The 14,372-nt window shown below is 41.7% G+C and overlaps 1 protein-coding gene across 1 annotated transcript in view; it reads right to left on the bottom strand.

Annotated features, from left to right (window-relative positions):
• Positions 1-10,916: 10,916 nt before the first annotated feature.
• The window catches only part of LOC121662613 (mitochondrial intermediate peptidase), a 68,453-nt gene continuing 64,997 nt past the window's right edge, over positions 10,917-14,372 (bottom strand). Inside the window, exon 19 of the mRNA XM_042023976.1 lies at positions 10,917-11,158. Coding sequence (XP_041879910.1) covers positions 11,064-11,158 — 95 coding nt within the window. The 3' untranslated portion in view covers positions 10,917-11,063. The remainder of the gene's footprint in view (positions 11,159-14,372) is intronic.

Raw genomic sequence — 14,372 nt, forward strand, 5'->3', positions numbered from 1 at the left:
AGAAATTATTTTAACACTAATGTTTTAAAACACTTCAAAAACTTAAGAACAGCGAGATGGAAGACATGAAACAAAGAATCCAGTCTAATTTTGGCCAAAATAGGCAAGAGTCCCCACAGGCAGTGGGAGGGGATGCCTGGGCAGGGAAACACCTACCCACTCCCTGCAGGCTCACTGGCAGCACCCCACTCCCACCTCAGACCCTCACCTCTTCACCCTCACCAGCTGTTGCTGGTGAACAGATCCAGTGTAAACGATAGAATTACATATTTTTATACTATGCCATTACAATCCTTACACTTCTACAGGAAAGAAAACCACAGGGCCCTAAAATGGGGACTTTCAAGAGCCCCTTCAGCAGCTAATCAGGGCTGGGCTCTGGCTGACCCAGTCCCTCTGCAACTCCTCACCTGCCCCCAGCGAAGGCAGAAGTGATGCCATGGCCATGGCTCACAGCTGCTCCTCTGTCACAGCAGGAGCAATCCTGTGTTACCGTGGCATCTACCCCTCCCTTTGCTTTAGCAAAGTTTTGGTGGTGTTTGCTCAAAGTCTTCCAGTGGGTGAATGGCTTTTACACAGGACACAGGCACTACACTGCAATGTCCTCAACACAGCATTTGCTGTTTGTCTGCTTGACTCTGGCTCTTTATTAGGTTATGGAGTGGGAAACTGCAAACTGGTGTTGATGAGTGAGCCTTTTTCTTAGCACTACTCATGGACCTCTGGCAGCTGAAGGATGTACTCCTGTCCGCAATTAATCCATCAGTTTGTGGTGTATGGAAACCCAGATTCAGGACCGTCTGAAAATGTTGCCACTACCATGTGCAAGCTCTTCCAGTGTTGTTCTGGATGGGGATTTTTTGCTGGGGAATCCCAGCTGAGGATCCATCATCTCTTTGCAACATTCACAAAGTGGGCACCAAGGTGCTTCTCCTGGCTGAGAGCTCTGTGCAGAGTCCCAAGTTCAAGACAGGATAAAGAAGTCCCTGTGGTACACTGACCACTGGAAAAGCTAAAGAGTGCACCAGGAAGAGACTCAAGAGGAGAAAATGATGTGTGAAGCTGTGATTGGCCTTGTAAAGCCCAAATTCAAAGGCGATGAGCAAAGGATGGGCAAAGCTGCAGATAGAGGAAGTGTGGATGTAAAAATTGTAGTAACAGGAATGATTTTAAAGTTAAGGAGCCCAGAAAGATTTGTAAATCACATGAGCCCAGCCTCGCCCCCAAATTTGGTGCAACACGTGGAAGGCTAATTCGCCATGTGTTTGCTTTCGGCAGAGCTACAGAACAGGAAGGCTTGGGACACCTCCCTGCAAGGAGCAGTCTGTGCCAGGCAGCCCCTGAACTGCCCAGGCTGGAGCAAGGGCAGGTCACAACCCACATCTGGCTTTTGTGACTGGGAAGGTCCTGGCAGGGCCGAGCTGCTGCTCTCCCCTGTCACAGAACTGATCCCTTTTACCCCACACATCTCTATGGCATTTGTTCACAGGTTGGCATTAGCCTACTGGGATTTGCATCATGGCTCGGCCCAGCAGCTTCAGGCACCCTCAGGCAGCTTGTGGCAGGAGATGGGGCTCTGGATACTGGGATAGACCTCCCAAGGGCCACAGTGGGCAGAAAAGCAGTAGTGGGGAGGGGGCTGGGTCCCTTGACACCAGTGTGTCACACCAGTCTCCTCTTAAGCTTTAATTCAGCAAAAGCAAAGTCTCAGGCTGACCTGGACAAGGAGGGGGGATTCCAAACAGTACAGAGAGCTGGTGTAGCTGGCAACCAACTCAGTGCAGCACTGAGGAGTGGAAGCCATGGGAAAGCGAAACATTCATCAGCAATGCCAAAGGGGAAGAAAAGCCAAGATGCAAAGCAGGATGTACAAAACAGATCCTAGAAAAGAGTAAAATTTGTATCATGCCATCTGGAATCGTATGAAGCCAGTGACAGTGGGTTCTCTCTCTATAAACGCTTCTGAAAGCAGTCTTTAAGTAACTCTGAGTCAGGAATGCAGGTGATTTACATGTTTCCAGTCAAAATAAAAGATCTCAACATTGTCTTGGTGGGTCTTAGCAAGGTTTAATTCCCTCTTTAGAGCTTTCTTAATTCCTTTTTGAATGAGCACAGCTGTGCCATACATGTTTCAGTTCAAACCAACCCATAAGAACACACTTGCTGATCCCTGAGTTCAGAAAGGCAGCTGAGGATGTGACTTGAGTGCCTGCCTGCAGCAGCTTCACCAGGACCACCAGGACCACTATGGCTCCATCAGGACCAGCTTGCTGTAATAGACCTTTAATTACCTCCTCCTATGCTGGCTGATCCCATCTTAAGGATCTGAGTGCGGAACTCAGACCTGGAACTGTGATTTAAATACTGTAAACTTCCAGCTGTGCCAGCCAACGACTATTGTCACCTCAGCACCCCTTTTCTGAGAGACAGAGAAGAGGCATGCTAGACTCAGGCCAACAGGAAAAGCCATGGAAGGCATAAACACTCTTGGGACTTTGTTGCTGTGCTGCTGAGCAGCAAGAGCAGGCCCAGTCTCCACTGAGCAGGAGCTGGGCCAACACCCAGGGACAGCCCTCTTGTAGAAAATCCACCAATTATCAACAACTTCATCCCCTCAGCATCACCAATGCCCAATTTTTTATGGACATCTTCCAGTCCCTGAAGGAGAGATGGCAGCTCAGCAGCCCTAATGATGGTGATCCTTAAAGTGGAGTGAGGTGTAGAGGTTGCTGCCAAACACCCCAGCACTCCTGAAGAGTAAGAAAATACCAGTTTGGCTGCCACAGGCCCTGCCAAGAGATGTTACAAGCCCCAGATGACCTCTGGGCATATTAACACCTACTCTTTTCCAAACAGTGGTCATGCTGGATTCAGAGCTTCCTTCCACTTCGAGCTGGTTTATGCACATTTAAATTGCTTAGAGTGGTAATAACGAAGAGAGAAGTTACAGACAGATCGCCCCTGCCAGACACTTGCCGGCCTTTCTATTTGTGTTCTGTTTGTGTTATTTTTTTAGTACAAATATCGGTGTCCAGGAGGCTGTAGTATTTATGGTATAGGCATAGGAAAAAGGCAAATAAAAGGTGGGAGAATGAGTTGCCTGCAGAGACAGAATTTGTCTCTCCCAGCATCAGCTTCACCAACAGAATGGCAGGGCTGGAGAGCAACACCCTGGGTTCAGATGGGATATGGGTAAGTCTGTATAAACAGGGTAAATTTATCTGGAGGATTTCCTCAGGTTTGATTTCAGGTCAGTGGAAGGTGGTAAGGAGCAGCAGCAGTACAAATGGAAGGACCAAAACTGGCTTTGATAATTTGGCATAACAAGGAATTTTCTCCAATATGCAGAAAATAAAAACTTTTCACCTACCCCATCATTTTCCCCAACATTCAGGGAGAAATAAAATAGAATTCTAGGATGTCAGCTAAACCAGCAGCTCCAGCTTCCTATTTCTCCCATTTTCACATTCATACTGCAACTGTCATTCCAGGTCTTGATAAATAAACTATCCAGGAGCTCACTTTTAACAAAGTCTCTCAACAATCACAGAAGCCCCATGCTGACATTGGCCCTTAAAACACTGTTTAGGAGGTCCAGAGCTAATGCAGCATTTCACACCCGTGTCCTTTAGTTGAGTGAGAGCACTGATGGATCTTCCACCTACAGCTGGAGCACCAGAGGGACCTTTGGGTGAGCACAGTGTGAGCTGAGGGTCACCTTTCCCAGTCCTGACATGGATAAGAGGTACACAGCCTCTCTGCTCCAGCCTAAACCCCCAGGTGCATAATGGAAAAGGAAGAGCAAAGCTCAAGGGTCCTGTTTGCCTCAGCAAATCCTGTGCTTCTGAAGAGGTTACCCTGAAGTGACCTTTTCCGTAGGGTGTGGTGACTGGGATGTGAAATGTTCTCAGCTGGCACAAAGGCTCCCAACACACAGAGAATGAGTTATTAGAAGAGGGATTTGTGGCTTTTACTGACCCACTTTACTTTGTAAAACTTCTTTTTTTTTCCAAATAAATCAAATAAAGATGGAGATGCAAGATAGGATGAGAAACAAACATGAATCAGGGAAGAAGAAAAAAAAATACAGGCTATAGCCAGAGAGGCAGAGGGGTCAGACCAGCTGAGAGACACTTCTGACAGACGAAGGGAAAGGCATGGAAAATGGGATAGCTCACAAAGGAAGAAGCTGGATGTCAAATAAACTATTTCCCTGTACTCAGCCAGCCTACATCAGTTTTTCATGTACATTTGAGACTGTCAGAAATAAAAAAAAAAAAATAAAAGCTGATTTTCTTGGAAAACAGATTACAAACTGAACAGACTATTAAAACCACTTTGTCTTGGGGATTTGGCTTAAACACCAGATTAAATCAAAGATAGCTAATTTGATTAAGTAGAACAAGTTATCTAAATCCCTACTTAGGGAAAGCACCGCCAGCAATTCAGCACTGTTTTGCAAAAGACCTTCAGTGTTAAATAGTTTCAGGGAGAGCAATACCTACAGACACATGGCACTCCTCCATGCATGAGGGACACATTTGCTGGGCAGGCTTCAGGGCAAGACAACAAATTAAACTTACAGGAAATAAGAAGAAAGTTTGCCGTGATGGTGAGGAATCAGGTCTGGTCAGAACTTACCTTGTCACCGTCAGCTGAGGTTACAGACCCTAATGGCACTGCCTTTTTCTTGCAATGGCACCTCCAGTTCTTGGGGAATTCCTTCCTCAACCTCCCTGTGACAGCACAGGGAGAAAAGGCAATGTATTTGTGCAAATGTTAAGAGACAGTGAACTGTCACTTCAACTCTCATTTGTAAAGAGTAGGATTTACTCTGGCTAGCATGAATCATTTTGATAACACATATAATTAGTTTTATAGAAGTTTGAGTATGTTATAAAAGCTGCTCTATCACTTGTGTTCCCCTGGGGCCCTCTTATAAAATGATTTTGTTACAACTGTATTCTCCTTGGAAATGAACTGCAGACAACTGAGCACATCTGTATGTCAGAAGCATTGAAAGCCAAGGCATTCAAGGCAATTTTGATGCATTTTTCATTTCTAAAATCATGTGAAGAAATGCAGCCATTTGAGGGCTTCAGCCCTATCAGCTGCCCAAAGTTGAAGACACCCCTCTGCTCCCAGGCTGTCGCTCAGCCTCCTCCACACAGCCCCTGGCTGCCCACAGCAGATGCTGCAGCTCAGCTACCCAGGAGCTGGGATGCTGTCAAATGACCTTGGGGGAAAACACTCAACAGGTATAAATAACACAGGTCTTTAATGACTTCATTTGGGCTACAGAAATTTATGCTGGATGAGGATTTGCCTCTGTGCAGGGAGCTGCAAGATGAGTTAACTGGATTCCATCTTTGTGAGGAAGAAAAGTGGGTCTGGTAGGAGTGTGCACTAAAAGTGAAACCAGCAAGCCCTTCTGATTTTACACACCTTTTTTATTTCATATGTATTTTAAATACTGAAAGTAGGGTATGATTGAGCCTTGTGGCTACTTCTGAAGAGCACCATTAATAAACAGACTATTTTTAATAACTGCCCTGCTAATCTGCTGTGAGTATGCCAGAGCAGCTTGATGAGGTTAAGAGCTGCTGCAAACAGCCAAACACTGGATTCTGATCATGTTCAAGGGACAAGCACCTTCAAACACCCACCTGATAAATTAATTACTATAATTCATGAGGAGCAGCTGCCTGCAGAATATTGAGAGCTGCTGTCCTGTGGCCTATAACCTAAAGGGGCTCATCCATCCCAACTTGGCCCAGCTCGGCAACACTTACCTTCTTAGTGGATCACATTCAGGGCACTTCCCAAGGCCCAGCTTTCCACAGCGCAGGGAAGGTGGATGAAAAATGCTCTTTGAGCATGATACAAACTCCAGGCTGAATGGGCACCAGCAGCAGCAGCTGTCAACAGGATGGGAAGAACCTGCCATGCTGCCACTTTGCTTTGACACGATCACAACCCCCGGGTCAGTCACAGCCCAAAGCATCCCTCCCCTCCTCCTACCCCCTGGGTCATGTCCCAGTGCAGCTGTAAGAGTAGGCAGAGAAGGGGGCCTTTGGAAATGTCTAAGGAGTGAAGTGAAAGGGCTGTAAGGAGTCAGAGGGACAACGGCCAAACGGCACTTCATAAAACCCAAGAGGTCCTGAAGATTAATTAAGAGCATCTTCTGTGACTATTTTAATATTGCACTACATGATGCTGTCAATGACACATGAACTCAGCCATGTATGACAGGCAGCAAAAGTAAATGATGGCAGCATTTGACAACTGAAAAACTGTAAAGCTAAAAAAAAAAAAGTAAGTTTAGTGTTTTGGGGTGTTCTGAACTGATACCAGGATTCCTGACACTTCTATTGCAGCCATCTGTGTTCTCTTTCTAGTTACTGGAGCAACCAAGGGCACATAAAAGAGCTGGTTCATCCCCATCCTTGGACTGGTAGGATATATTCCATTTTGAAGATGTCTGTTGCTTCTAATCAAGAGTGAAGGCAGCCAGAATGGCAAGTTTTAGCCACCTACAAGCTGCCTTAGAAGCTACAGGCTCTTTGGCAGCTGCTGGCAAGAGGCATCCCACTCCCTTCTCTCTGTGCTTTTAAATCTACACAGCAGCAGAGCGCCAACCAGTCATCCTGTCAGATCTGTAACACCACTTTGCTTCTGGTGTAAGTAGTTTGTCTCCAAGAGATCTTTTGGATGCTTCCTCCAAACAAAAAGTTGTACTGATTTCCTACACCCGTGCAGCTCCGCGTGCCAGCTGTTGAGGAGCAGCCGCAGCGGACTTGAAAGTAAACAAATCTCAGCCTGGGGAAGATCAGAAGGGCCGACAGACAGCCCTACTGGTGCTGATTTATACTTCCTTATCTTTTATCTCCTTCCCTCTCCTCCCCGAGCACACTAGCTGTTCTCCCACGGTCCTTCTCCCAAGGAAATCTGTGTGCTTGCTTTCTGCTATCATGCATCTTCAATTCTCAAGTTCTTTAACTCCTGAATTTTTTCTAATTTTAATGTAATACTCCCCTTTTGGTACATTGCAAACCTGCCAGGATTAAGTGCCGACTTGAATTTGTTCCCAACGGCACGCAAATAAATGCCTGGCTCTGGGAACACAAAATCTCCAAGACTTAACCCAGAAGCAATCTGAAGGAGCAGACACACACAGCCTCCCACTTCACAGCAAGCAGAGGACGTGCTTTGGCTGACATTGCTTTTCCAGCTCTCCATGGAAGAGAAGGGGAAGCCAGCAGGACAGTTATCCAGCAAGCACAGACTTGCCACCCTCGTGGAAAAACCTCCTTCCAAAGACACTCTCCTGACTCACAGCTTGTAGGACCAGAAAAGATGGCTCTGCCCTGGTGTAACTGAGGCTATAGGCCTTCTCTGAATTAATCTGAATTAGGGCATGTTTTTCAGAAAACAGTCCAGCTCTGATATACATTTCTGGTGCTGATCAGTCAACCCCAGAACCATTTCTCATATGTTGTCCCTGCTGTCAAAATAGAAACTAGAAATCAGGTGCAACTTTGCCTAATTTCAGCTACCAGCTCTTGCTAAACGTTTGTTTTCAGACCAATGCTCAATCTTTCAAATTTGTGCTTCTGTATCATCCTTGTTAATCTTCTGATAGACTAAGATACATATTTTCTGAGTGATCAATATTGCTGTTACAGTCATCTCTTCATTTCCATCTTAGTGTCATCTATAAGACTAAGCTCTCTTTGACATATTCACTTATTTTATTTTTATTTTTAAATAGCTGTGCAAGCAGCTATTTAACATCTGTAGAAAAGATTTTATCAGCATATGATATGAATTCTTCCATCTGGCATTCCACTGAGACAAAGCAGAAACATTTTTGAACACCTCTGCCTTTTCTGTTACTGACAGTGCTGTAACTTCCATTTTAGACTTACTGCTGTGGAAAGAAAGCCCTCTTTTACTCTGCCCAAGCTTTTAACTCAAGAGGTTATTTTGCTTCTGTATCAACCCATTACCATGCCCAGTTTCTAATCTATAGTCTATTATTCCTTGCCTGATTTCCCTTCTCTTCCCTGCCTTTTTAACTGCTGCCTTTTGCTCCTGTTATATTTGGTGTTTAGAGAACTCCATGCAACACCAGCTGCATTTATGTCACCTGAAAGTAATTATTACACAGTATTTCAGTCTATCTGAAGTGAATCAGAAAAATAATCACATCAAACATTAAAAAAAAAAAAAGAAGCAAAGTTCACACCTCAGACTTCCAAACATAATCCACCTGTGCTTTTCTGATGTGTTGTAATTATGTGTTATTATTTCAGGATTGCATAAGGGTATAATTTCTTCTGAAGATGTTCACTACTTATTTTCCATGGCAGCTAAAATCCAAAACATTGTAAAATTTCAGATCAAAAGCATGATGCTGAGTTACAGTACTATAAGCCAAACTTTTGGATAGCTGGTTCAGCAGCCCCAGTGGGAAAGCATGGAATGCTGGTAAAGGATTACAGTGGTTTTTACATTTACAAAGAGTTACACTGCTGGCCACAAGAGAGGTCTCACGTTACTGAGAGTACACATTATTTTCTGGAAAATAAAAGTCTCTTGAAAAGCAAAAAAAAAAAAAGAAGGGAAAAAGCATCAGACATTTGAACAGCTGGAAGCATTTTTAGACACTATCAAAAAAGAGAAAAAAATTAGAATAATATTTCCCTTTCTGTAGTAAGCCTCATAGTGGTGGTATCATACGTTCTCTAGAGGCTTAATCACGTCTACTGTTCAATCCTCAAAGGTTATTTCATTTAAAAAAAAAATCAGTGGAGTCAACAGAGTTTCTTCATAAAAGAACCTGAAGCCATCATTCTGAGATGTATTTTTCTACCAGCTCCCATCTTTGTCAGATATCCCACACATTATAAATCTGAGCAATAAGTTGCAATCCACCATGCTCTGGCAAAAGGCAAGAATTTCTTCCTTTCTTTGCTGCTATCTGATTTCATATAAGGAAGATATTGTTTGATGCCACTCTGATAAAACCTTGAAAAGACTGTTTGCAGAAGGATCAAATCAGATGATGAATTAAGGAAGTAATAGCAGCCATGAGCATTAAACAATGTGACTACTACATATAGTTTGAAGAGGTGTCTGTACACTAAATCCAACACCACATGAATTTCTTTCAAATTAAAATGTAGGGGCAATCTCTTAATTGTAAATGCTCTGCTTATTCCGCCAATTATGATGCTTTATTTTCTTTACCGCAGTGCTTCCAGAGCCATGTCAGCAAGAGGATTTCCGTTTGCTAAGTTCTTTTTGTCACAATGAATCTTTCAACATGTGCCAGCTCCAGATAAACATAATTGTTAGTTTGTTCCAGTACAAAACCCAGGCAACAAACAATGCAAGGCTCCCTTAGCAACACCCTTGAATTCCCTTTGAAATATACTTCCATTAAATACACTGCTATGGGTTGTTAAATTTACATTCATCAGCTATTGTATACTTTACAGGCCTTCCCATCTTCACAGTGTGTTTTTACTCACACCTAAACTGACACTTAGTTCTTGTGGGTTTTTTAATGACCTTACTTACAGCAAAATCCCCACCTAGTTTGTTAAGTAAAACCATTCATTCTTTGCTCTTAGGGAGCAACTGCAGATACACAATGGAGTCAGCCAGCGGAGAAAGCCGGAAGCCTGGTTGTGGTACATGTCTGAAAATGCACCCACTATGATTTAATCAAAGCATGTGAAAATGTCTAAACCCAGCTCTGAAAGAATGACAATGCTACTCACACAAGGCAACTTCCACCTTGCAAAAACAGGCAGTGAAAAAAATAGGGTAAAACATCAAACAATACCCTATTGTACTGACTGCTAAAAAGAGGGCAAATCATCCAATCACCTCTCACTCTTATTTATCCCTTCCCAAACACCCACTTTTTCTGGCTGGGCTTTTTTTACCTTTACTTGCTTCTCTCCCAGTTATTTGCCCTCTTCTCTCAGCTTTGGTTCTCTTCCTTTCTTGCTTCTTTCACTGCATTTCCACTGAGCAGAACACTTACGATACCTTTTATAACAACCTACAGAGGACCTCTAAACAACACAATTCCTACAGAAAAAAATCACCAGTTTTCTTCTTTTTTTTTTTTTTTCCAAAACATTCTCAAATACCATTTCATAATTTACTTAGAGGAAAAAAGAAAAACCCACTGATAACATTCCCTTTGTTCATTATCCACTATATAATCTGCTACCTTAAACTGTTCCAGCCTATCCTGGAAAAACATATTTGTTTTGAATTATTTTGTTTCCCCTCCAAAACCTGCCCTCCTATACTTTGAACAGTTCCCCAAACTTGTCCACTCATCATTAAAAGGAAGCTCCATGTGAACAAACATGCAGGGATCAGATCATCTGTAGGTACCTATTTTACTCCTATATCTCTTTTATGTGTTGCAACATATCTCTTTCCTCCTCACCCTAAAATTTTCCATTGCAGACCTGTAGGACTACAGATCTACTTCTCCCATCTTTCTGTTCCCTATTTCAAATACAGCTCCTAGTTTTTCACTTCTTCTTTCTTTCCAATTTCCCCTTTGTTTCAAACACAACTTGCTTTTCCCTACCACAGGACTCCTACAAGAAATATGGTCAAACAAGGTTAAAGAAAATCCATGAGCACATGAGAAAGACCTGCGTGAACAGTTCTGGGCCATAACATCAAGAGGAATGTGTGTACCAAAAGACCATTCATACCCCTCCAGTCACCCTGAAGACGAGTTCAATTTCCATTTACTCAGATGTTCCAACAAGATCAAATTTTCTAACAGTACCTGCTAGAGGATTTGTTCTCTCAAATTTCATGCTTAAGCTCCTGTGCAATGGAAAACAGTCACTGCCTTCAAAAATGAAACCAGGTGATCCAACGAAAGTATTTATTACCATTCCACCAACATGAACAGTCAAACTCTTAAAAGTGTTCACCAAAGGCAAAACCAGTCACAACAATATTTCATCCACAGTTATGAAGACATATGCAATCTTCCATCAAGGAATTCAGTTCTGTTGTTATGAGTCCATGATAAATGTTTCGAAGTCATGGTCTAAGTCTGAAACAAGGGCATCCACAAAATCTTCAACTGAAGGGGATTTCTGAAGCATACCTACAAAAAAGCAAGACAACAGGCTCTTCATAAGGATACTGGGACCTTGACAGCTTCGTCAGTAATAACACTTACTGGTAACTAACTTACACAGAAACAGCTACCAGGTTTCTTTGTCAAGAAAAAAGTGCAATTATAGTGTAGAGGGATTATTTATTATTTCAAGATACCTGTTCCACATTTTTGCAGAATTGTCAGGTTTCAAGATTGTTAACTGATTTTTATCATTACAACCTTGTTTAAGCAGGGAATTATATCTGTTTTAAAGCAATGTAACCACAGACGCAGTCATTTCCAAATGACTGAAATAAATTAGTGATTGAGAAGGTGTATAAATCCTTATCTGCTAAATCTCAGCTCTGACCAAGCCAGGAAAAAATATATTTTCTCAAAGCATTACACACCTTACAACCATTTAATTTAGTATTTAAAGTACAGCTATATCTGAAATTTTTGACAAGGCACAAAACATAAACAAAAGCATTTTCAATATTCTGCAGTTTTAGTTTTGCTTTTTTTACAGTACCAGGATTTACCTTTTCTTAGGAATTTTAATTACTCCATCTGTTAGCTGTAGCACTTGGCTACATGATAACAGACAAGAAAATTAGCATAATGAAGAATCATGCTCAAATACTCTGTCAGGTAATTCTACAAAGAGAGAAGCTAAAAATTTCACCCCTTCCTCTCCAGTATCCCAAATTTTAGATGGCATGAGACTATATCCTTTAAATTATTTTCAGATGTTTCTTTGTACTTAACATTCCATAAAGTTGGTCTTTTCACTGTTATTAACATTTTCAAGATTATATATGGAAATTTACTGCATAACTTGTACCAGAAAAAAAACCCGAAAAACCAACAGTACAACTGCCAAATAATGTAAAATTTAATCTTTGTATTTCTTTGAAGCGATCTCTTCTTTCTGACAACTGCCAATGTAAATATAACCTTGTTCTACCCCTTCTGATCAGTGTACCTACTGTACATAAATTCATATTCTTTCACATCCTCAACAATATTTGCTTTTGGTGGAAATTATAATTACATGCTGCTAAAAGACCATAATCTTTTACTATAACACAATGATTCAAAACCCATCAGGAAACATCAGCTCAAAGTAAATTGGTGTGAGCAACCAAAAATAATTTTCTTACTAAGACCTTACAGAATTCTATTTCAATCTGATTTAAACACACGTTACAAGTGTCAACACGAACTGCCATGGCCCAGCAGATTAATAGCAAGCACTAAAAGGAAAACAAATCTCACACTATATATAGATTGACTGAAATGCTGTTAAATGAAGTTTGCATCAAGTTATTTTCAAAATGAAAGAGAACAGAATTAATATTTCCAAGTACTTGATAAGCTTGTAATCTACTCTAATGTTAGAAAAATCTCTGTGGAATTACTTGTAGTTCACGATGAAAAATGGCTTGCTACGTGCTGGGCTGAGAAACAGATGTGTACAGAGACCCAGCTACTAATCTGAGCTCCCCAGGGAGCCACAGCCTCTTGCAGACTCCCTCTCTTGGGTTCCTGGCTGGGGAACACGCATATTTGCTCCCTAACAGCCCTGGAAAAATTCCAGTTAAACTCATATTTTCCTGCAGTTTTCACAGAAGAGGAGACAGTGCCTCAAGAAGGTGACAGGAATGGCAGCCCACTGGAACAAGTACAGTCACTCCTTTTTCACCAGATACCAGTATGGAGAGATGACTAAAATGCTGCACAGATGGTACATAAAGACAGCCATGATAGACATAACCACCACTCCCTGAGCCCCATTATACAAAAATCCCTTTCCAATACTGACTTTATAAAAAACAGCCAGTCTGGATGATGTTTAGCCAATTCTTTGACACACTAATAATTATTCTGCCAATTATCAATAAATTGCAAAAGAAGAGCCAATAGTATAAGGATTAGGCAGAAGAGAAGAAACTGAAGCTGGGATTATCTTCAAGGAGATTTAATTTCCCCTCTTACATAAAAATGGCAAATCATAACAAAAACATGCCAACCCTAGATATTACAGAATGGATAAGAGAAATATAATTAACTACAGTACACTTGGGTGTATTTTAGTGCAGCTGAATATAGCCTTACCAAATAGCACTCAAAACTTGTTATAAATTGTATTTATTTATTAAAACCAGGTTTGCTTTAAATATGTAGGAGACTCCAAAATTATTCTGGCAATAACGATGTCATATGACCTCCTACCCAGTAGTTCCAGCTTTTGATAACAAAAACAGATTTCAGGTTTCTTGCATTAGTGGTCTGTCGCATTGCTATTCTCCCAACACTGACATCAAAAGCAGACACTAACAGACTTCACTTTTGCAAAGAAGGGATGGAGAGTAACCGAGGTCCTTGTTGAATAACTCCTACTGCAGTGAAATGATAATGCCCTTATTAAATAAATAACTACAGATTTTAGGGTAGACAGCTCCAAAAGAAACAGGCAACGATGGTATTTCTGTGTTTTAACCTCTTACTCTACACTGATGTACTAAAGAGCGGTCATGTCTTTCTTTAAACACCATTAAAGTATATCAAAGCAAGATCAGCTTTGATATATTGTAAGTACTCAGCACTTCAGTCTAAATGATTTAGTAAGATGTCCACAAGGTCTGATGGTTGCAGTTTTCAAATTTAGGAGTGTATTTTAATACGCTCAGCCCAACTCCTATTTCAGCTCAGTCTCTCCCAAGCCTAAGGCAACTGCATAGCTTATCTTTGCTGCTTTGAAGTTTCTTTCACATTACAGCACTGTGGTTAACCACACCCTTTTGAGAGATGGTTAGCTATAACCTACAATCACTGAAAATTGAGAGAAGAATAAAGCCTGTGGCAAAATTTGGCCTCTGCCCCCCCCGAACACTAATTATTTTGGGTCCATGTAGTTTGAGCTAACATATGTTGCTGTACACATCACCTTTTAGGTTTTATGCATATTTCTTACACTTTCAAAGAGACATACAATCATTATCTGAAGATTTTTGCAGCCTCTTCAAATTACTCCATGAAGTACAATCTGAGGCATGGAAAAGCACATTTTCAAACAGCATTGGAGCAAATGGGTGTTTATTTACACAGCCAAGTTGGTTTGGTTACCATGTAGGCAGAGAGCTGAGTAGGACTGTCTGCAATGCAATACAGCATCAACAAAGCAAGAACAGAACCTCACATGCATTTTGCACGATGA

This window comes from Corvus kubaryi, unplaced genomic scaffold (assembly GCF_017639235.1).
Source record: "Corvus kubaryi isolate FWS band 111438036 unplaced genomic scaffold, C.kubaryi_AGA036_p1.0 37256, whole genome shotgun sequence".
Lineage (NCBI taxonomy): Eukaryota > Metazoa > Chordata > Aves > Passeriformes > Corvidae > Corvus > Corvus kubaryi.